Genomic DNA, 23,675 nt, shown 5'->3' on the forward strand with positions numbered 1-23,675 from the left:
ATAACCTGCCTCCGCCTGCTCTGAGCCACACAGGAGCCTCTGGCTACCCAGACAGGCTGCTCTCCCGGGGCAGTGCAGCCCCTACCGGGCAGGCAGTGGCCCACCACTTTTCCTCCCTCGCTGTTCACCTTCCAGGGCTCAGGGGACTCTCCTACCTGAGGACCCTCCTCCCTGGCTGCTCCCTAGCTCATAAGGTCCACTTCCTCTGATGTCCCTGAAACCTCCTCCTCCCATTTGGTTTCTTCACAGTAGGCCTGGACCCCAAGCCAGAGACAACACAAAAGAACCCACCGTCTCCAAGGCTGAGGGGCCTTCGCAGGGAAAAACAAAGGAAGGGCCAAAGAAAAATAAATAAATAAAGCCACTCCATGTGAGAGCAAGTGCTGCTTCTCCTGACGCCAAGAATATCCTATTCTGGGGGCACAGGGTCATGAAATTGGCACCGCAGAAGAAGAAATATAGTCAAAGCCCTGCAAGCTCTACAGGGAAAAAGACTTACAAGACCACAACCATGCAAATGCTGTTTATTGATTTTCAAACTTCAGAGTCCGCCACGGACAGAATACAAAGGGCTTCACTGTGGACACAGAGCACAAGGTGGATGTTAACATCTAGGGTGGTGGAAAGGCAAAGTACGCAGGAGTTTAGGGGGCAGGAGAGGTGGAGGGAGGGCTTCCCTATCCTGCAGGGCTACCCCAACCCCACACAGATTCACCAGGTAGCTGAAGTCAGTGAAATTCGGGCAGCTTAGCGTTGTGTATAAAGTTTAAAAAGAAGGAGGAGGAGGAGTGAAAAAGGAGGAGAAAAATGAGAAAAACCAAGAGAGAACGCAAAAAGATACTCTCCATAACAGGGAGAAATTGGGGGAGGACTTACCGGAGCTCGCAGTCCCCCTTTTTCATGACATAGGGTAAAAGGATGTAGGGAGAAGCAAGCAGCAGTGATGCAGATGCGTTTTTGGTGACAGAGAAAAGTACGGAAGAAGTAAAACTCTGCAAAACCACTAGGTCTGAGCTAATAGGGGGTGGGGGCTTCACTTTTAAGCTCTTCTGTGCTCTTTTGCTCCTCGTTTATTCAGGGGCTTTTCTTACCGTAGGTATATATGACTTTGATTTCTTTTTCTTTTTCTTTTTCTTTTTCTTTTTCTTTTTTTAAAGAGGAAAAAAAGATAAGCAGCGAAACCGAGTTTCCAAACAGGCTATGACACCACGCATCGCTGCCTTCCCGCGAGGGGCTCAGCGCAGGCCACGCTCCCGAGTGTTTGTCTAGGCAACAGCAGCACAAGGAGCAGAGAGAAGCTAGCTGTGTAATTATCTTAGCTGTCATATACATTTCTTCTTCTCCCCTTTCTCCCTTCCCCATGACAGTCTGCCTTTTTCTTTGCACAGTTTCTCCCCAGTGGCTTGGATTTCAGCTGAAGGGAGGGCAGGGGTGCGGACTTGCTAAGCGAGGAACTTGCTAAGCGCGCATTCTACCGCTGAGCTGGATCTCAGCCCTCAGATACTAAATTTTAAAGAGTGACACCGAAATCCTCTCGGGTGAACCGGAAGTGACCCGGCTGTCGGCACCGCCTGGGTCCCCGGAGGCGGCCACCCCTGCCGGGGACAGGGCGCAGGCAGCCCTAACTCAGCATGCTTCGGCAGCGCAGCCGCTCCTCCTCCCGCTTCTCCTCCATCCGGTTCTCCAGCAGCCGCAGCTCCCGGTGCACCGCCTTGCGCATGGACGGCTCCAGCTCCAGCACCTTCGCCAGGTCCGCCTTGGCTTCGGCCTCGTTCCACACCTCCGCGTGAGCCCGGGCGCGCACGTAGTAGGCCTTCACGATGCCTGCGGGGAGGGTCGGCTGCACCGCCTGCCCAGCCCCAGGGGCTGGGGCTCCGCGGCTCGCAAAGGCCCACCCTGCCCTCCATTCCTAGCCTCCCTAAGCGTCCTGGCCCGAGTCTCCTTGACTATAAAATAGAGATGTTAATAATAACAGCACCTGCTCCCCTCTCTGGCGTGGACTCGGAATTCCTGTAACTGCTTGTATGCTCAGAATTTGCATTTTGTTTCTTCTAGGAGCTCCTCAGAGTGCATAACCTGCCCCCAAAGGTAGCTCGAGGATTATGAGGATTACGTGAAATAACACAGGCAGGGGCTTAGGGCCTGGAGCCTAAGGATTTGGTGCTGTTAACGTTATTCCAACACCTTCTTCACTAAGACGGCCACATCCGGGCCACCCCACTCGCGTGGACTTGACTTTCTCTCTGGATTGGCTGCCTGCTTCCTTAGAAAGCCTAATTACCACTCCACACGATCACGAGCTTGGTGAGGTACCGCTGGAGGTACCCAAATGCAGGTTGTTAAAAATGCCTCCCACCCATTCCCTGCAGGGCGGAGCCAAGGCATGGTGCCCGCACAGCCTGGGAAGAGAAGTCCGTGGCCCTGGGCAATGCTCCTCCACCCAGTGCCCACCCCACCGGCCACACACCCACCTGGGTGGTGGCGGAGGATGTCACTGGTGTGCTCCAGCACCTCGTAGTACTCTTCCTTCTTCAGCAGGCACTGGCAGTAGTTGAGGATCAGGGTGTTGATCATCTTCTCCAGCTTCAGCCACTGCACCTCCCAGGGCTTCTCCTGCAGGCACAGAGAATGGGCATGAGCCCGGGCCACTGCACGCCCTCCCTCGAACCTTGGAGGCCCATGGCAGCCGCCACCTTGGTCTGCAGGTTCCGCAGGCAGACGATGGCCTCTTGGTACTTGGAGGAGGCATCCTCGTAGCGCCCCAGCTTGAAGAGGCGGTTGCCCTCTCCGTGGAGGATGGGCACGGCCTGCATCTTCTCCTTATTGTTCAGGTTCCATGTCTCCCGCTGGTACTCGCTGGGGGCCTCCACCTGGCGCAGGAGCCACTGGTCAGTGTCTCAGGGACCCCTGGGGCCACACCCCAGCAGCAACCCAGCAGGTGGAACCCGCGGGGGTGGCTGAAATCAGATCCGCCTTGACCGCAGTGAGGCTCCCCCTGGCAGCCACCCCTGGTGGAGCAGGGGAGAGAGGCTGGAGTGGCAGGACCAGCCCTAAACAGCGCATCATGGAAATTAGGAAAGAGTTCCAATATTCGTAAAAATGTCAGGAACACTCATTTCCTTAGAACAAAACACATCTATGTCACCTGCCAAACTCATCATTATAAAAATACAAAATACAGTGTCCATAGTGAGCCCCTCAGAGGGGTCCCCCAGTGCAGCGCATGGAGCCTGAGCTGTTCACGCAGGCCTGCAACTGCACCTGTGTGCCACACTCTCTATTTTGTTTTGATTTGTCCATGCGGTCTTGAGCTGAGCCTCAGCTTGGACCACATGATGAGTCCAGACCTGGCCTTGACTCTGACTCTGGCTCCTTCAGCCACCCCACAATGTGGGCTGAGGACCCCTCTGGGGACTGGGTGCCTGAGAGGCTGTCGGCAGTGCCGGGCAGTCTGCCTTGCTGCTCCAGGACCAAGTTTGAATTCACAGACTACAAGGATGGAGGAAGAGGTTATAATGCTTCACTTGAAAGCAAAAATGGAAGTAGATACCCAATCGAGGGAAAACGCTTCACATTTTTGATACACTGGCTCTGTGTATTGCAAATAATAAAAATTACCTAAAATAAATAAGATACTGGTTCCTAAAAGACTTTTTCTTTGGAAAATGAATATTTTTCCCCCAGATTCCAATTATCCTATGGTTCTTATTGCCAGTACTGGAGATTGAAGCCAGAGCCTTTGTGCTAAGCTACACCCCTGGTCTTTAGTTAGTTAGTTAGTTAGTTAGTTAGTTAGTTGGTTAGTTAGTTAGTTTTGAAGTAGGGTCTTGCTAAGTTCTGCAGGCAGGACTCAAACTTGGAGTCCTCCTGCCTCAGCCTCTTAAAAGGCTAGGATTACAGGCCTGCACCACCACAACCAGCTCTTGAATGTTGTCTTGTTCTTTATAAACTGGGCCATGTCCTCAGACAAGTAGGGCCAGGTTCCCTGCGTTGCTCACTGTCCCTGTCTCCTTGACTCCAGCACATCCCGTGCCCTCCCTTCCGCAGTCCCACCTGCAGCAGCTCGATCACAAAGATCAAGGGCTGTGGCTCCTTCTGCAGCTCGTCCAGGTCCTCGTAGCCCAGGGTGTGGTAGGCGAACATGTTGGCCAGCCCGCAGGTGTGCACATGCCAGTCGGTGGGGTCCTTGCCCTCTGCCACCTGCCGAAGACTCCTGGACAGGATAGGGTAGACACCTGTGTGCTGTGGGAAAGAGCGGGGTGACATCTGTGGCTGCTCAGAGCTGACTGAGCTCAAAGGCTCCGACTCTGCATCCCCCACAGCAGAACCCCAATACGCTCACCAGTGACAGCCAAGGTCACCTGTAGCTCAGACAAGCACTGTGTGCCTGGTGGCAACCAGTGCAAGAAGCACTAATATCTCCATGGCTCAGATTTGAGGGCCAGAGAAGTGAGCAGCTCATGTAAGACCACACAGCTAGCCAGTGAGGGACCCAAACCCCACTGCAGAGGTCAGGCTCTTAGTGTCACCCTGCCTGCTGCCAGCCCCTGCCCAACCCCAGAAGACCCTGAGCTCCACAGCCCAGGATTCACAGGGAGGGCAGTGGGCGGCAGAGGAGGAGCAGAGTCCCAGTCTGGGAGGGACCATTCAACAGGCTGCGGCTGCCGCTAAGTGGCAGTGAGCCCAGGTCATCACATCCCCTTAGCCTCTCTTCCCTTGGTGGCCGTGTCTGATGTTAGGGTTGTCATGGGGACTAAAAGGGATGGCACAAACATAGGTGTGGTTCACTGCAGCCTCATCGGGCCTTGGGTGCTGGGGTTGCCACCCTTCAAGTAGAGGAGGCTGGGAAAATCAGCTGCAGAGCCTCAGCAAGGCCTGTCCCCCTGGGCCTCAGCCTCCCCACCCTCGCACCTGAGTGCCCACATCCTACACACCGCTGTGAGCTGGCCCAGCTCGGGCTCCACGTGCAGCACAGCACAGTGCCCGGAACAGGCAGGGGCAGACCCATGGGGATGAAGGTCACCTTCCCTCCTGCGCCAGCCCAGATTAGCCCAGACAACCTCTGCTACTTTGTGAGAGGGATGACCAGATGGCAGCTGAGCTTGTCAGGGCCAAGGCTGGACTAAGGAAGGCAGGTCTGGGGCGGGAGGGAGCCTCCCACAGAGAGGGCCACTCCCAGCCCTGGCTCAGCAGCCCAGCAAGTAGAATGTGGATGGGGCGGGGAGGGGGCAGGCCAGGCAGCTGCTTGGGCACTCTGGCAGCTTTAGGGTCCTTGGTTAGCACCTGTGGGCTGAGGGATGCCCACAGAAGCCAGAAGAAATCCTGGGACAGAGGATAAAGTCTGGAGACAGGGCAGAATCTAGCATCTTTAAGGACAGCTCCTAAGGATGGGAAGGAAGGTGCCATCTCTGTGCTGTGCCGCCCTTGAGGCATAGCTTGCCAGGCTGCAGGCCACATAGGCAACCACCGTCATGTGCACGGCTCTGTACAGTCAGTCTGCAGCCCCTGGATTCCTTCAGCTCACAAGGGCTGCAACTGGAGTAGGAGGAGCCCAGCACCACTATCCCCCTCTGGGCCTTCCAGGCCAGAGCCTGCTTCTGTCCAAGGGCCTGCAACAGAGGCCGTGAACTGGAGTGGCCATGTCCAAATCCAGGATCATCTTTGTCTCATCCTTCATAGTACGGGCTGTTTTCCTGTCTATTTTTTTTTTTTTTTTTATTGATTGGAAATGTTTAAATGTTGGGAGAGTTTAAACTCACACGCTAATACAGATTTCTGGCTCTTCTCCAGAACAGACTGTCCTGCCACATTGGATGGACCCTGCCCCTCACAGGTTGCAACTTCCCAGAGGAAACTGAGAGTTGCTCCCCTTAAAAGGGCCAAGAAAGATTCCTGTTCCTTGGAGAATCTGAGTTTGCCAGCATCCTTCCTGGGGTGAAGGAAGAAAAGCATTTGGAGGCAGAAATTCCCACAATCCCTCAGTGATTGCACCTCTCTGGCCTAGGGAAAGGAGGAAGGGAGGAAGCCCCTGCTTCTGCAGACACCTGAACATCCGGGTCACTCCAGGTGGACAGCATGAGCTCTGCACTGTGACTGCTGGGGAAAGTCAGACCTTCTCCACAGACAGTGGTCTTGCTGATGGCTTAGGCTGGCAATTCTTAGATGGAGAGATCCCCACAGAGGGGGCCAACTGAGTGTACTACGCCCAGCCTTCTCATGGCTCACTCTGGAGGCCACGCTTATTCACCCCTGAAGACTCTAGGCATCTTCGTAGAGAAACCCTGCCTAACGCAGTTGGTTGTGCCTTTCCTTATGTTAGTGTGCTGGCTGCTCGGCATTATAATGGTACAGGTGTCATCTCCACTTCCAGAACTGAAGTTAATTGAGGGCTGGGAACTTTGCCATTTCTAATGTGTGGAAAAGGCCAACACAGGGGCCTTGTGAAGGTCATTAATGAGGGGTAGGGAGGAGGGATTGATGAAGAGAAGGAGAGGTGAATGTAGAGGTAGAAATCTGGATTATGAATGCCTCATTTAAGAAAACAACAGAAGAATTGAAGCCTGTGTAGGTAAAAGAATGGACGAATAGATGAATGGGTAAAATATGGATATACAGGTGGACAAACAACTCTAGAAGTGTGTGTGTGCGTGTGCGTGGGTGTGTGTGTGTACATGGATGTGTGATATAGCTACAGCCATGGGCTGGGAGAAGATATGAGAGGCTGTTTGGAAAATCAACAATCACCACGGCATAAAATTTGCCAGCTTATGAAAGGTAACTACCAACTTGACCCAAAGAACAGACCCTACAGGAAACGAAGCGTCCTGCCCGCGCTGTGGGGACAGCAGCAGCTTGCAGATTGCAAACAACACGTCCATCAACTAATGAAGAATGTGCTGACTGCCTTCCATGTACGCAGCTCTTCCACGTGAGAAAATACACACCCTATGGAAGGATAAGAGCTCCTTACCGTAAACAAATCCAACACATACGATTTTAAAAATAACTGAAGTCACAGAAAAAGCCAGTTTTCTAAAATCACGATTTGATTAAAAACACTTTTAAAGATAAAAATATCAGGATGCCAGATGTGGTGATGTACGCCTGCAATCCTAGCTATTTGGGAAGCTGAGGAAAAAGGACAAGTTTGAGACAGGCCTAGGCAAGTCAGCAAAACCCTATTTCAAAAAAGAAAGAAATAAATAAAAAAGGACTAACGCTGAGGATCAGTGATAAGGGCACCACCCTCCCGGATTAAACTCCCAGGACCTCAAAAAAAAATGACCCGAAAAATCCAGATAAATAATAGCACAGAGCCTGCCACAAAGCCAAAGGGTGTGACTCTTATTTGCTAAGTAACATAAAATGAGTGACAGGCACTGGATGAGATGGCCTCGTGCAGAGGAAGGACTTCACTGCAGCAGTGGTCACTAACAGGAAGCATGCCCGGGGCAGGTGCAAAGGGTCGAGATATCACTCAGATCCTCTGTTCAACCCAGGACAAGTTACTTTCGCTAACTGATCAGTTTTCCCCTTAGTGAGATAAAGGAGCTAATCCACATTCCTTCTAACCCAAGATAAGAGTTCCCGCTTTCCAACTGCCCTGTACATGCTGTGAGCTTCCAGCACAGATGTCATCCCATCTTGATGACAATCAAGATGTAATCACCAAGACAACCTTAACCTTAGGCTCTTGTTGATTTATAGATAAAGAAAAACACTGGCAGAAGTGGAAAGGACAGGCCCAGTTCCCACAGCTAATAAGAAAGGACCCAGTTCCAGTGCAAGTCCATCTCTGTCTCTCAAACCACTCTTTCAACAACTCATTGGCCCTGATGATGTAAGGAGTCTAGCGATGCATGGTCAATCTGAAAATTGGAGTGGACCAGTGGACTGATCAGGTTGTCACCAATAAACCTTAATGTCACAGAAAGAGAGACACGTGTGGCACCCCTCCCAGTGAAAGCCTAACCCTAACCCTAACCTCCCAATGGAACCCTAACTCTACCCCTAACCCTAACCCTAGCCCTAGCCCTACATCCCACTGTGACATACTTCTGGAAAAAAAAGAAAGACCTGAATTTTAGCAAGCTCTGTACCCCAAACTTCCAATTTATTTTTTTAAAAAGAGACTAAAGGAACATATTAAACAATTCCTGGCAAAGCCACCAGAAGAAAACATAATGAAAACTTCTACAGGACAATTGACCCATTTCCTTCAAAAAATGCATATCAAACAAGAAGAAAGCCCATTGATAAAGAGTCTTGGGAGACACAGAACCAACCACGCACTGTATGTGGACTTTGAACAAACCAACCTCATTCATTTTCAAAGAATAAATGAGGAGACAACCAGAGAAATTCTAGCAGTGCCTATATATCAAAAGCATGAAGGAATTGTTTGAGTTTTTAAAATATAATATTTAACAGTGAAAGTGCTGTTAGGTTTCCTTAAACATCCACACATTTCAGAGATACGAATTTCGGTGTTTACAGATGAAGTGACAGTGTCTGAATTCGCTGACTGTGTGGGACGAGGAAGGCAGGTGAGGAGTGACGGGCACTTCTTTACCAATTCTCATACATGTCTGGGAGCTTCTGTGAGAAATAGCTGTCAGTGGTCCTCAGGTTTTGCTGTTTCTATGTGGGCCACAAAACAAGGGCCCTAAGTTATGCGGATAAGGTGGGTAATGCGCCACAAATGCAGGGAAAGTGCAAAGGTGATGGGACTGGGGAAGGGGACAGAGCAGGAACACAGGGCCAAAACTTTCTAAGGCATTACAATTCTGTACAAAAAAGGAGCCCCAGGAAGAGGGCGGGCTTACTCCTATTTGGCATGGCCACGTGAGCCCACATCCTGCCAGCTGGCCATGCCCGGGCTGTCACTTCAGGGCCCATTCTTTCAGGTGGACCCCCTCCTCATATTTACAGTGGCAGAGATAAGATGAGGGATTTGCCTCATGAAACTTAGCTTTTATCCTCAACTCTCCTGAATCACCACTGCTTTGAAGTATGCGGGTGAGCAGATCCCAGGAACAGATCAATGTGACCTACTTACAATGGTGTCACACCAGAACTCGGCCACCTCATTGATCCGCATGGACGTCAGCAGGGTTTCCCAGACCTCCAGCTTGAACATGTTCCCGATGATGATGTGCATGGGATGGCCCACCTGCTTGCTGTCGTCTATCACCGTGCGCTCCTCGTCACATTTTGTGGTACGAAAGTGAAAGGTCACCTGTCACCAAAACAGGGGAGCCTAGTCTAGACACCTCTCTCGAGTTCCAGCCGAAGCCCTGCACAGACTCAAGGCTCTCCTTGGTGAGCTCACCACACCTGGTAAATTGATAGCCTAGAGCACCCTTTCCTGCACTCCCTCAGGGATGAGGCACAGGGAGGCCTTCTTGAAATAAGCCCATGTGGCCACAGACACAGCCACCAGCCCAGGGAAACCCACCAAGCATGTGAAAGAAAACACCACAATGCACAAAGGACCTTCCTTCTCACCCAACATTCAGGGCTCTAAAAACCCCCCAAGCCCCTCTTTCGGCCAGCTCTCAAGTGTAATCTGCAAAGTCCCCAAAGTGCCCTGTGAATGGGCACCCAGGCAGTGTCCCAGATGCCCGGGACTGACAGCTACAGAATCACCTGGCTGCTTTTTAGCCAAGGTGAAGTCCACTGGGGAGGGGGTGGTTAGAGTGGGGAGGGGGGGTGAGCTTACCCGAGATCCAGTGATGAAGTTCGGAAGGTCCCCAGTGCCCCCGTGCAGGATGGTCTTCTTGACGCCCTCCACGTTCAGGAGCAAAGTGGCATCCATGCTGCAAGCAGAAGCAGGTGTCCAGCCCAGACTGAGATAATCTTGTCCGGGGAGAAAGACGCTTAGGGGCTGTGACACAAGGGGATTTGCCCTTCAGAGAAAGGGGGTGCAGGCAGAAGGTGGTGCGGCTTATCAGAGTCACTGTGGGCAGCCCCTCCTGCCCCGCCTCAAACTGATGTGAAGCCCCTGCCTGGCACCCACCATCTCGCCCCAAAAATAAACGAAGTTGACTTGGCTTTCTTAAGGCAGGGAGGAGGATCCAGCAGAAGAAGCCATGGGCCACCCAAGGAGAAGAGGACAAGTCAGAGGCCCTTCCTGGGTCCACAGTGCTGACCTGGTCCCCATCTAAGTCGCTTTGGAGCCCAGGCCAGCTGCCTCGGCCTCCCATATGTCCTCCTTTCCCTGCTTCCTCCCCCTTCCTAAGATCTGCCCTTAGGAAACAGTGCGATGTGGCCAGAGTGGAGGCTAGGGGTGGGCTGTAGGGGTGCACCTAACCCTCTTCCCTTAGTCCCTGGACCCAATCAGAGCTGCAGACCAAGAGACCATATCATGTGAAGCCTTGTTGATTGGCGCCATCTTGTGGCCAGATCAAAATCTTCTGCTTTGATTCCCGAGAACCGCAGGAGGGGCGGTGGAGGATGGTGAGTCCCACAAAACCTTCTCTTCTGGGGGCGAGATTGGCTAGGTAAAAGAGAAGAGAGGCGGTGCCTGCGGCAGGGAGACAAGTGTGGACCAGGAGCCACGAGAAATTGTGATTAAAGGCTGACTCCCCCTACTGTTTATGGCCTGTGCTCTTCCACCCTAAAGTTACTTGGCCAGGTGAGATGGGAAAATCCACCTGTCCTGCCTCCCTGTCCAGGACATTAAAAGACCTGGAAAAGTAAGTGGGACCCAGAAACCCAGCACTCTGAAAATCTCAACTGCCATCAGCATCCCTGGCTTGGAGGATACCAAACTGGGCCACCTGGCTGGAGCCAAGAGCCCAACCTGGGTTCCCCTGTGTAACCCTGGGGACCCCTCTGTGTACTCAGACTCCAGAGGGTGGTTTCCTCCCCTGCTTGGGGACAAGATCTGAGGCTGAAGGTGGGAAGAACCTTTCCCTCTTCACTTCCATCCTTCCTCCAGCCCCACAGCCACCTAGAGAGGCCTATGTGTGTAGGAGAGAAATAGACACACAGAAAACCTTGAGGAAAGATAACAACGGTTCCCATAAACATCTGTTAGGGAAGGAGAGCACAGAGCAGGGGTCAGAGGTTGTTTCTGGGTCCTGACAAAGTTCACCATGATCTAGGGCAGTGGTGACAAAACCTACGACACATGTGCCACCATCGGTTGTTTGTTCACTGATAGCTCTAAAAGGTCCGCCACCATTGACCCAAGCCATGGTTCCGTGGGCGTGAGCGTTTGCTTTATAAGGATTCCTTATGTTGGTAATGTTTTTCTGTCATGATCAAATTCACAATGGGAAAAAATGTACCTAATCATATCTCATTGTACCATATTTAGAGGTCATTAGGATGATTTTTATGCACCATTTCCCTTTGCAGAAAGCCGGAAGGCATGCATGAACTGCAGTGATCAATATTTAAGAAGAACTCATAGCTTTGACCGGAGCTCCAAAAGGGAAGCCCAGGGTACACAGGCAAGAAGATGTGGGCACGGATGGCGGGGCTTCATTTCACAGCTGAGAAACATCTGCTGCCACCAGAGTGACCTCCTCCACCCCCAAGCCAATCTCCCCAAGGATTACTTTCACATGCAACTCTGACAGTCACCTGCCTTCTTCAAATTCTTGCCATGGCCTTCAGGGTACAGCAGAAACTTCCCTGGCCTACAGGCCTCTACCCTGACCCTGCCCTCAGCCCTGCACTCTATCTTTCAGGCTTTGTCCAGCCCTGGAGTCACCCAACAGACCCAAGGATGACCCCTAATCAAGAAATGAGGACCTCAGCTTGGCCAGGCAGGTTCTTCACATTGTCACAGAAACCATTTTAGGACACGTCAGGAGAGGAAGAACTCATTCATTAGGCAGAATTAGAAAGTAAGAAAAAAGAGAGAGAAGACTTCGCCTTGAAGAGCTCGGAGGACCGTGCTCTGAGGGAGGGGAGCAGGATGGCCCCTTCACAAAGGGACAAATCAAGGCTTGGATCCTCTGGGGTGGGACAGGGTCTAGTTGACACTGCCTCAGTTCTGGGTATCCTGAGTGGTTCCCAGGATGTAGTCTGTCAGCCAGGTCTCCATGAGATGGTTGCTTCTACTTGGAATAACTTTGTTCTGTTTTCAGTTACCTAGTAGGCACCCGCACGCCCAAGTGAAGAATCACATGTTTTCTGTTTTGTTTGTTTGTTTGTTTGTTTTGTTTGTTTTGTTTTTTAGCAAAAGCAGTTTGCAAGTCCCTGGCTACCTCAGAAAATAGAAGTCACCCATTTAATGAGTAATAGGTTGGAACCAATCAGGGGTTAATGCTTTGTGCTTTGGGGGGTTTCCATCTCCATGGAATGCAGCAACGCTCCAGACTCCTGACATGGGCCTCAACTTCTCCATGGACGTTCCACCTACCTGACAGCCAGCCCAAGTGAGGTGCCCCTTCCCCTACACCTCCCATTCCCCCAGCACTTCCCAATCTGGCCCGGGCAGTCACTATTTGCAGTAACATGTTCATGTCTGTCTCTCCCACCAGGCTAACACTTCCAGAAGGACAAGGAGACCAGAAAAAGCTTTGTTGTTGAAGAAGCGGCCCTGGGCAGGGCAGGACAGCAGCTCTTCCTCCATCCCCCTCTCCAGCAGAAGCCAGGGAGACCTTGAACACTGGTTAGAGCAACTAGCTGGCTGGGCCTCCTCATCAGGAGCAGAGATCTCAGCCTGCCTCTCATGGGAAGATTCCCCACCACCCTGGAGCCTCTTTGCATGCAAGATCAAGGAAAAAGCTTCTCATTCAGAAGAAAATACTTCTTCCGCCTTCTCTCGTTGCCATGGAGACTGCTCTTCATTAACCTGGTCGCCACTTAGCATTCTGAGAGGCATGGTGGGGAAAGCTGCCAGCAGAGGAGTCATCTGTGGGTATGTGCACGCTTGCATTCCAGACACTTGGCAAGGATGGGTGATCCACGGTGGAGAGTGGAGGCTCTGGAGTCAGATATCCAGGATTCAGGTTCCACCTATGACACTCCACACAATCTTGGATGAGATATTTCCCCATACAAATTCCTAGTTTCATTATCTGTAATGGGAATAAAATAGTACCTGCTTCTTAGTACTGCCACAGGGTTAAGGAAGGAAACAGGATGTAAACGCACTCAGCTTTGTGTCTGACACACGGCCTGGGCTCAAACAGTATAAGCTATTATTACGGGTTCCTGTGATAAGCCAGGCAATGTGACAGGAACTAGAGAGGCCACAGTAACAAGATACTCCAATTTGAGAGAGAGATTTTTGTTTCTAAGGGCTTCTTCACCAACCTTGAGTCTTTCTTACACTTTGAACTTGGTCTTCATTGAAACGATTTTCTTGTCTTCCTTCTATTTCATTATCTTCAATTCCCTCGATCAATGACAAACACAACTGGCATAAACAAGTTTGGGAACAAGCATCTATGACTCTGGGTAAACAATCCCACTGAAAGAACAAAGTGGAAAACTGAGTAATTTAATGTGGTTTTAATGCACAGTAGGGACAAGGTAAAAGGAAGAAAGTGGGGATAGCTCTCAGCGGCTCTGTCAAGGCTTCTTTATCAGTGTGTGTTTGTGGTACATAATGGTCACAATCCTCCAGTGCAATCGGTACATGGACCTAGCACACCTTAACTCTTCTTTTTAATCTCCTCCCTCCCTCACTCCCTCTTCCATCTCTTGTTCTCTTCCCATATGCAGATCTATCTCACTATTTCCTATTATCTATCTTTTTTTTTTTTTGCTCTTTATTTATGTTATCTCTTATGAGAGAAGCCCTGGAATACTTAAAGCTTGTGTGTCTGATTTATTTCTCATAACATTATGGTCACTGGGTGCGTCCATTTTGCCACAAATGATTCAAGTTTATGCTTCTTTATAGCAATAGCTTTCAGTTTTTAAAAGTGAAATAGAAAATAAATCTCAGAGAGTCTGGAATGATTTCACGAAGCTTTTCTTTCCATTCCTGTGTGTGCGTGCTGGTTTCTTACAAGGAGCACTGGTCCTCTTGAATGTGTTGTATCCTGTGCCAAGGAAACCACACAAAACCTCACAAGTATACAAACACACAAACATGCGCTTTGCCTGGTTAACTCATTCTGTAGCTCCCAGCTTTAAATAACATTTTGTGCAGCTCTTTGATTAACTAGATATTGCTTACTTGATGCACTAATGTCCCTCTCTTCCCACACCCTGAACCAGAGCCCCAAGGTGATTTCAGTTGACCTGCGTGGCCCATTTTTGTAGAGTTAATCAAGCACAGTCATTGTTTATATAATTTGGAAAAACTTGAAAGAGGGAATATAAGGGAGGAGAATCGGGAAGCCCAAAGTGATTTTGGCTGCGGTATGTTGGTTTGTGGGGTGTACAGCTCCCAGAAAGTATTGGCTGTAGTCCAGCCTGGGGGCAGAGGCTGAGGTGCGGGGCAGCATGGCGTGGCATGGCACCGGTACATGCAGATCCTGGTTCTAGACTAGTGGAGTTTGAATCCTTGACCCTGAGTGAAATTGAGGCCCAGCCTAAGCTCTCTACACCTTGGCTCCCTCCTCAAAGCACAGACTACAGCTAGGATAGATTGTGTTCAGGGATATTTATCAAGCCCCTGGTGCATAAAAGAGCCCCGTACAAGTGAATCATTATTACCCCGGGGTGGGGGCTGTGGTCATCACCGAGGCTAACAACCTAAGTGAAACCTCCCTAACCTGAAGAGAGCTGAAGACCATCACCTAAGTCCAGACAGGGGAGGAGTAGGGGGTTGCTGGGGAGAGTTTCGTGGAGTTGCATCCGGGATGCTAAAGAGAAGAAGGAAGGACGGTAGAACCAGGCAGAGGCCTGAGGAGCTGGTTAGGAGGAAGAAGGCTGGGAGGAGCGTGCAGTCTGTTCCTTTCTTTCTTTCTTTCTTTCTTTTTTTTTTTTTTTTTTTTTTTTTTTTTTGTCTTTTACTTTCACAGCATGCATCTTCTTGGGGCAGAGTGGAGTATGAGCTTGGAGGACGCGCAGAGGGCATTGCCTTGACACAGAAAAGGGGTTATGAGGGGAAACTGTGGTAAAACCTTCGTGGGAAACAAGGGCTCCGTACCTCCCCACCCCACCCCACCACCCCACCCCGCCAGGGCTCTTTCGGGACAAAACCTCCCGGAGACAAAGAAAAGCCTATCCTCCGGGAAGGACGGTGGGCTCCGTAGGTGGCCAGGGCTGCGAAGGCCCGGGAGCCCCGAGGCCGCTGGCTCCTGTGCCTTCTCTGCGCTCAGGACCCCGCCTCCGCGGCGCTTTTGCTGACCAGCCACACTCCCGCGCAAGCTCCTGGGAGGCTGGGCTCGGCGACCAGAAACCCCAGCATCCAGGAGTCGCCGCGGGCTGCATCCCCAACACCCAACCCAGCCGGGGTCGCGAGGGATGAATGCGGGCATCTAAGCCAATCCTCGAGACGAATTTACAGCCGCGAGGAAAAAAAGGCCAATCAGATGCCCGGCACAGCGGAGGCCGCGAGGAAGGAGCCAATCAGCTGTGAGTACAGGACCGGGGCGGAGCAGCGCGGAGTTTCAAATCTACTGGGGTCTGCAAGGAGTCGCCTTGTCCTGTCTTTGCGCTGGGCGTTGCCGGGTAAGTGCGGCCTGGACGTCGAGGGGCTTCTGTTAGGGGGCGTCAAGGGGAAGCATGGGTTGGGGGTCCCAGCCAGGACAGCCAAGCGTCGGGTGAAGCCTGGTGTCTGACAGTGTGGTGGGGCTGGAGCGCGTTTGGCCAGGGCGAATGTGTGAATACGCTGCTGACTGTGGCCTGAATCTGGCGCTGAGACTGGGTGAAACCCTGCCTCCCTCCCCTACCGCACCCCGGGACTCTGGAAAAGGGCTGGGATGCAAAGACCGCTGTTTTTCCAAACCTGCGGCATAGGGGAACAGGAATTTGACCCTTCCTCCAGGAAGCAGCCTCCTCCAGGTGCCCGCAGGTCTCCAAGCGCCCAATCGCACAGGCCCCCATCCCTTATCTTCTCCTGGCCCCAGGGCTCCTGTGGAGCCCCGAATGGAAGTGAAGGGTGCCTTGATGACCTGCCTTTGACCTCTCCAGAGTCAGAGGGGCCGAGGAGACTGGGCCAGACAAATGGCGTCTCGGTGGCATGGCATGCGACCCTCGGTGCACCGCCGATCTCTCCTGAAGGAGGAGCAGCTGGAAGAGAAGGTGGAACGGTCCGCAGCCAGCCACCTGGAGTCGTCCACTGGGACCCTAGGCTCCCTGTGTAGACAGTTCCAGCGGAGACTGCCCTTGAGAGCAGTCAGCCTCAACCTCCGGGCGGGCCCCTCCTGGAAACTCCTGGAAACCCCAGAGCCAGAACAGCAGGGCCTCCAGGCTGCAGCCTGCTCAGCCAAGAACGCCTTGGGTGTCGTGTCCCAGGTAATGACAATACCAGCCAGCTATGGAGGGTGTCCTTGGTGTCCATAGATCTTGCCCTCAGGGAGACCCTGAGAATGCAGGCTCCGTTTGGACTGGGGACTTTGACTTGAGTGGTGTCTCTAAAGACAGATTTGGGCGGCAATGATGGGCCATGGGAACAGAAACAAGGAATCATTGCACCCTTAAGACCAAGAGTAGGCACTATGGCATGGGAAGCTGGAGGCCAGAGGGTTCTGTCTGTGCTATGCTGTGCCTGTCTATGACAGAGAATCCAGGAGTCCTGCTCGAGTGGCACCAAATGGCTGGTGGAAACTCAGGTGAAAGCCAGAAGGAGAAAGAGAGGGGCGCAGAAGGGCAATGGCTCCCCATCTCCCACCCTAATTCCGAAGAGCACCCGGCTGCGTGGAGCCACCCTAGATCCTAGGAAGAGGGACTACCACCGGTTCTCTGCCCCCGTGGGCCTGCATGCTCACCCCCGAAGGCGGCCAAAGCGGGATGCTGCCTTCCGGAACCCCTACTCCTTGACAGAGCCTCTCTGCTCTCCCAGGCAAGTAGTATGGCTGTCTCCCCAGAACCAGTGCTTCGGAGCCCATGCAAGAGCTCCCTTCCCTGATCCCTCAAATGCTATCTGGACCCCAGGGCTTCCGAGTACCTCTTCTATAGTTCTGGAGCCAGAGGCACCCTGAGCTGAGTCACATCTGTGTCCCAGCCCAGCTCTACCCCCAGACCTAGTGAAGGATCTGAGAAAATCCTTCAGGATCTCAGTTTTCCCTCCTGTAAAAGAAAGACATAAGCTTAGATCTGCCTGGTACCACTCAGCCCAGCCTGCTGGTGAGGACATCAGGCTGACAGGGACTCAGTTCGCAGGTGAAGAACAGCAGACACTTGTCTGCCAAATTACCTGCCCCTCCCCTTGGCCTCATGGGACATGAGGTCGTGTCACTGAGCAGGACTGGGTGGTGAGGCAGCCCAGCCCACTAGGGCCATCTAGACCCACAGACCAAGTCCCAGGGTTGGCTTGGGAGGGGATCCTATCGCAGGTCCCCAGCTAGCCTCTGCTGGCTTTCTTGTATTCAGTGAATCCGACAGTGACCTCGAGCCTGTGGGGGCAGGAATCCAGCGTCTTCAGAAGCTGTCCCAAAAGCTGCACGAGGCCATCGTAGCTGAAGACAAGTGAGTTGGTGTCTCATGCTTCAGAGTGAAGTGGCCCATACAGCCACAGCACCGGTGTAGGCTGGCTGCTGCTTGGCTCTGACTGCTGTGCAACCCTCACTAGTCCCTGCCCCTCTCTGGGCCTTGGGCTCCTCACTGCAAACATGAGAAGGGGTGAAAGACTTCATTTGGGATGATGGTAAAGGACGCACCCTGGATGTATGTGGTCCTCCAGGTCTTGGGTCTCTGCCTTTTTCATTCATCTGGAACCTCATGTGTGGGTGGACACCTGAGTCCCACAGGCCTGCCCTTCCTCCAATACTCTGCATGGCTTCTCTATGTATGGCCCACCTGCATTAGAATTAGAAGGGTTACATGGCTGCCATGTTGTTCCTGGCATATCTGTTCTGATCTATATATTGTGAGGGCAGCACCTCAGTTCTGAATCCTCATGAACTCAGCATGTTCGTTTCTGCATCTGTGTAACAGTCACAGCAGGCTCATAGGCACCAGCTCTGACCCTGCAGAGTAGCCCTGCTCCCGCCATATTTCCAGGTTCTGGTCTTGTTGGTTCAGTCTGGGAGGGTCTCCTCACAGCCTGCAGCACCCAGCAACATCAGTCCCTCCCCCTTCTCCATCTCTAGTGCGGACATGAGCGTCACCCTCATTCGTGACTGAGGACAGGCCCTGCAGGTAATACTCTCCCTCCCCCTCCCTCACCCCCCCCCCCGCCATGTTTCTCAGTCTCCTCCCCTTCCTCCCTCACCTTTATTCATGAACATGCTAAAGAAATGAGTCTCTGAAAAAATCCGTATCAGGAAGTCTAAGAGTCTGCCTACCTGCTCAGAGCCAAAGTTGCTAACCTCACTGGCCCGTTGCTCAGTCACCATGCTGGGCACCCCAAGGACTTAAAGCACCTCCAGCCAATTGAGAAAGTTGTGAGGTACTCAACTCCCCTCCCCTGAGCTCAGCAATAGGCACAAAAGGAGCTCTGTTTTTCAGAAAACAAGTCCTGTCTGGCCACCAAGCCCTCATACCCAAGACAGCTACATCGCCTGCCCTGGAGCTTCCTGGAGGAAGTACTAGAGGCATCAGCTCCCCTCACCTGCACTAACAAGGACCTGATTACCAACGGACCCACCTCTCTTCTGTCTCAGTTGCATCTGGAGGTGACCCAGGAAGCTCCTGGCAAGCTGGGGAACTGCTCTTCTTTCCCCAGGGGACTTTTGGGCTTAGGACCTCATCCTATTCTCAAGTCTTGTGGTCACATTGTTCACGACAGAACTTTGGGAGTCTTCTACAGACTTCCCAGCTACATTCTAAAGGTAGAGGTTCTTGGGACCAGTTCCATCCTACTTCACCCCCAGGGCCCTGGAGGAAGGGAGAGGACGTATCTCCAGGTTCTGCAACCCCGGGGTCATGGGTGCCCACCTATTTATAAACTGGGCACAGGGACTGTGGGTGTGCAGAGCAGTTCTGCCCTGTGTAAGTTATTTAAGAAGTCTGCCTTACCACTGTATCATAAAGAAGCCTGTGTACTGGTTTCCTAAATCATACTGCTTTTCCTTAATAAAGAACCCACGCTGGACACTTGTTCCGCCCCCAGCCCCCCACCTGACACTGCCCTGGGCCACGAGTCTAGCCTGGCTTTGTCCCTCTCCCCTCAGCTTCTGGCATGCCTGTCCTACTCCACCCTTAGGGCGCAAGTAAAGAGAAAGCTTTTTCAATTTAGTCCAAAGCAAAGCACATTTTAAAGGCAAATAAGGTTTTTATTTAAGTGACAATGTTTGAGTTAAAAACCAGCTCACATCAAAATCAAGACCAATTGTAAAAATCTTTTAACTCCATAATGCTGTTTTTGTCGTGTTATAAATCTGGGGTTTTATACATCCTTTTCTAACGGATTTGTACAAGGCAGCCACAGGAACCTAATAACCCTTTTCCAGCACACAACCACCCATCACGGATAACACTGAAGGTACACACTTAGGATCAGCCAGCCCACAGACCAGGTCAGACTGGCTGCCACCATCGAGTAAACCAACAGAAAGGGACAATGGGATCTGACAGCAGGGTCCTCATGCGGAGCCACCCTTCTCTGGCCTGGCCCTCCTTGGTGTCACCTGCCTCTGGGTGTCCCAAAGTCAGTGAAGTCGAACTCTTAATTATCCTGCCACACGTCCCGTTAGTTTCTCAAGAAAAAGAGCAGGATCCAGCCAGGCCTCATTGCTTGGAATCAATCCTGATTCAAATGTTGAAAATTCCCCCAACCGAAAAAGATGCATGGGGGGTTTTGACTGAGCTAAAGAAAACAGGTTTCCAGAGCAGCTGGCACCCACATCTCCTGGGATTCAGCTGGAAAGTTGGTTGTTAAGGCGGGGTCAACTGCAAGGCCCTTTCCCAGTCAGGACTCCCGTCCTAGGCAGGGCTGCACCTGAACCAGGTCAAAACTGGTGCCCCCTCTGGCCCAGGCCACCTGCCTCAGGAGGAATTCAGTTTCATTCACAGACTGGTGGATGTTTTGTCTGCAGGACACTTCTGGGGCACATATCTGGGCTTCATAGTGAAAAAAGTACAGTTTCAAAACCCTAAGATCCTGCCCCCTTCCTTCAGAGAGCCACCCCACATAAGCTTGGTGACACTAGAAGTCCAGACATGGTTGCTGTAGCCAGCACCCAGTCAGGAAGATTACCCATCCAAATGCACAAAGCAGACTTTCTCTTTTTTAAATAGTTTGTCATGCTTCAGGAAGAAGTCAAGATCTCTAGGGGGAAAACCATGATGCTGGAAGAGCAGGCCCTGGCAAAAGATGCACCCTGAACCCCAAGAGGGCAAGTAATAGAGGAAGGTAGGCAGCCCGCAGGCCCCCAGCCAGCAGAGCCACCGGAAGGAAAAACAAACATGCCACATGAAAAACGGGAGCTTTGGTCAGGGGAGATCTGTTTCCAGCTACGGGACAGCGGGCACTAGACAGAGTCTAAGGACAGCTGGGTTAGGGGGTCACAGAACTACTGGAGGAGAGGCAGCAGCACCCGCTCCAAAAGACAGGACTCGGTTCTTTTTGGCTCTGACTTAACGGACAAAACTGAACACACCACTAGTGCATATTGGGGACACAGCTGCTGAAAAAGCAATACTGAGACATACGCAGTCTCATCACAAAACACAACTGCAAAGTACACGCATTCACACACACACCAACCACAGCTCCAGAAGTTGTGTTCACAATCTGTCCCTGTACACTGCGAGCAGCTTGGGTGAGACTCCTCAAAGTCCCCATACAGGGTTCCAGCAAGGAAGCGGTGGTAGCCCTCCTGCTGGGTCCTGTGTCTCAGTTCTAATCTCCAGAAACACAGCCCTGGTCACTTGTTCTCAAGTCCCTGGGGCCCCCAGGTCACAAGCCTGTGCCCTCACTTCCAGCCACCCCGCTCCCCGGCCTTCAGTTCTCAAAAAGGGAGGAGAGGATCTACCAACGGAAAGGATCCCACACTAATTATTCCATCATTTGAAAGTAACACATCAGGGACTTCTGCCAAAAGGAAATGATGGGATGTCAAAAAATAACTCTGCCCAAGTGTAAATCAAGATAATTTGGAGGAAGGAGCAGAAAGAGTTAGGAATAAAATGCTATGCCATATAAGCTGGTGCTGAGAGAAAGAGAGAGCTAAGAGCCAGAGCCAGGACCAGAAAAAGGCTAAGGCTAACCCCCAGCTCCCTGCCATCCTCACAGGACTGGGACACAGGGTACAGTGCTGCAAGTGGATTACAAGAGCTGGCAGATGGGTCGGGCAAAGGTGGCAGTAGCTGGCAGGCTGGAGAAAGTGTAGGGGTGGGGGCTTAGAGCCCAGACCCCTCCAGCCCCAGCAGGGTTCCCAGATTGCCAAGGTGATTCACAACAACGGTGCCAACTACCCCCAGGAGCAGCCGCCATGGCTGCAGGGGAGCTGCAAGAGGTAGACATTGAGCAGAAGCAATACTGAGTGACACAGGTGCCTGCTGCATGTACAGATGTCCAGGCCCTGGGGCAGCCTGGCTGACAACTATGGGCAGCCCCACCAGAGGTATGAGACTGCGCCAGGGAGCACAGGCAGCTGTGGGACACCCTTGCCTGGGCCAGGGGCTCAGTAGCAGGAGGACCAGGGCAGGCTTTAAGTGGCCCCAGGAAAGCCAAGCCCTACCTCCTTCCGTGGGACACCAGCGTTGGGGGAGCCCTGAAGCTCAAACCAAGCTAAGTGGTCGCTGGAAGGGAAGAAATATTACAGTTTGGACCAAAATCCCATGACGCCCCCAGACCCTGGTAACTCAACTCCGTGCTTTTCAGAAAGCAACAAGGGAATAGGTCAGAGAGAGCCAGGGGTGGGTGGGCCAGATCAGTACCCTCCGGGGGGTGTCTATCCCTGGAACACCTCATTCGGGCGTCAGTGCAAAGCAGCCCTGCTGCGGCTCTCTGTAGAGAAGAGCTTCCTCCAGAGCAGAACCCCTCAGTGAGGCTGTGCGAAAAAAGCACATTAACCTGCACCCTGCAAATCTCAGGCTCAGAAGGTCAGGGCAGCCTACCAGCCAAAAAGTGCACCTATCTCAGCTGGAGGGTTGGGCCCCTTCCAATTCACGGAAGGAAGGCCATGTCCAGAGAGAGTAAGCAACAGACCCGAGGCACACAGCCAGCCCAGCAGGGCCAGAATCCAAAGCTGCAGCCTCAGGGGTGAGAGCACAAAGCAGGGATCCTGGAAGAGGGACACCTGTTCCCAAGGGCCACCGGAAAATGGTGAAGATGGTGAGGACAACAGTGAGGGGCAAAGGACAGCTGCAGGCGGACAAAACCTCAGCACTCATCCAGCCCCCGGGCAGTAGGCAGACACCGGTACACAGGGTGAACCTAGGGGGCGTCCTCTCACTCCAGAAAGTGACCGCTTTGCCACAAGTCAGCCTCCACGTGGTGACTGGGGACGTCACTAGGAGGGCGGGCACAAACGCCACTGGCTCCTCCACAAGGCAGCGCCTGCCGCGGCTGCCGGTCCCCAAGGGGAGGCCCTCTCCACACACAGTGCGCCTGGCCTGACCGCGGGAGTCCAGGGACTCAGAAGGACGCTGACTGCCGGGACAGGAGTCTCCGCAGGCCTGTCCCCAGGACGCCACGAACGTCCGCCCTGACGCGCGCTCACCGTCCCTGCGTGGGGAGGCAGCAGCAGCTCTGAGGCCCCCGGATTTCACCCCGTCGCAGCCCGGGAGCTCTCCCACGGCCAGAGGGTCCCTTCCCGCTCTGGTCGGACACGGCTGGACAGACACGGGAGGGAAAAAGCAGGAAAACGCCTGTGCGGGGAGAGGCGGCCCTCCATCCCTGCAGGCAGCCTGATCCCCTCTGCTCTGAACACCGCTCGCCCCTCAGGGCACCGACTCGAATTTGGGGGGCCCGCGCACCCAGCTGAGCGCGGGCAGCGGCCGCTCGTGGTCCTTGTCGGACTCGGGCTGGCTCTGGGCTCGCTCCGGCTTGGGGGTGATGGCCGGCGGGTCTGGCTGCTGCACAGACAGGGTCCGGCGTAGGTGGTTGCGCTTGCGCAGGAACTCGGGCTGCGCATGCAGCCCGAAGCTGCCCTTGCGCAGGATCATGCGCGAGTTGTTCTTCTTGGGGCGCGAGCGGTGGCTGGCCTGCAGCGCAGCCAGGTGTGCGGCGTAGCCTTCGCTCAGGAACTGCGGAGGAGAGGGTGTTAAGCCAGCGAGAGATGAGAGCTTGCCCCGCAGTGTAACCACTGACCGGGGCGCCCGCTTTCCCCGGGGCCCGGGCCCGTGCAGCCTGAGGGATTTTTCCTGATCACATAAGCGCTCTTGCCTCCCCACCCCGTACTCCAGGGACTGAGCTTGGGAAGGCCCCAGCGCCCTCTGTCCGCTGCCTGCCTGCACCAAGCTGAGTCACTGGCAGTTTCCGGAATATGCATGCTTCTCTGCTGCTTCCTGACCCTGACTTTTGCTGGCGCCTTTGCCACAAATAAACGCTGTTCCCAGCCTCAGTTCCTTCCTGAACGACTCCTTCAAAACTTGGGAAGCCAGCCTTGTCCTGGAGGCCGGTTAGCTGGTTCTCTCCGGAATTCTGTCTGCCACACCACACTGGCACAGTCTGCATACATTCCCATCTCCCCCACTAGGCTGGATTG

The 23,675-nt window shown here is 53.0% G+C and overlaps 3 protein-coding genes across 5 annotated transcripts in view; 1 reads left to right on the forward strand and 2 right to left on the reverse strand.

The window, feature by feature from the left end:
* Window positions 1-507: 507 nt before the first annotated feature.
* Aipl1 (aryl hydrocarbon receptor interacting protein like 1) lies at window positions 508-10,266 on the reverse strand. The gene is made up of 7 exons (XM_003469632.5): window positions 10,152-10,266; window positions 9,722-9,818; window positions 9,059-9,238; window positions 4,054-4,242; window positions 2,694-2,870; window positions 2,472-2,613; window positions 508-1,824 (listed from the first exon to the last, which is right to left on the reverse strand). Exons 1-7 carry the CDS (start codon window positions 10,160-10,162, stop codon window positions 1,622-1,624), a joined length of 999 nt encoding a protein of 332 aa, XP_003469680.2. The 5' UTR covers window positions 10,163-10,266; the 3' UTR covers window positions 508-1,621.
* Window positions 10,267-15,420: 5,154 nt separating this feature from the next.
* Pimreg (PICALM interacting mitotic regulator) lies at window positions 15,421-18,219 on the forward strand. Its single transcript, XM_023565007.2, has 5 exons — window positions 15,421-15,588; window positions 16,051-16,374; window positions 16,641-16,921; window positions 17,452-17,547; window positions 18,171-18,219. The coding sequence occupies exons 2-5, from the start codon at window positions 16,084-16,086 to the stop codon at window positions 18,202-18,204; spliced, it is 702 nt and encodes a 233-aa protein (XP_023420775.1). The 5' UTR covers window positions 15,421-15,588; window positions 16,051-16,083; the 3' UTR covers window positions 18,205-18,219.
* Window positions 18,220-19,274: 1,055 nt separating this feature from the next.
* Pitpnm3 (PITPNM family member 3) overlaps window positions 19,275-23,675 on the reverse strand; it is an 82,564-nt gene continuing 78,163 nt past the window's right edge. For all 3 annotated transcript variants that reach the window (XM_063250988.1, XM_063250987.1, XM_063250986.1), the window contains one exon: window positions 19,275-23,214. In XM_063250988.1, coding sequence (XP_063107058.1) covers window positions 22,909-23,214 — 306 coding nt within the window. In that variant the 3' untranslated portion in view covers window positions 19,275-22,908. The remainder of the gene's footprint in view (window positions 23,215-23,675) is intronic.

This window comes from Cavia porcellus, unplaced genomic scaffold, assembly GCF_034190915.1.
Source record: "Cavia porcellus strain 051 isolate PalLab524CR breed Dunkin Hartley unplaced genomic scaffold, mCavPor4.1 scaffold_6, whole genome shotgun sequence".
Lineage (NCBI taxonomy): Eukaryota > Metazoa > Chordata > Mammalia > Rodentia > Caviidae > Cavia > Cavia porcellus.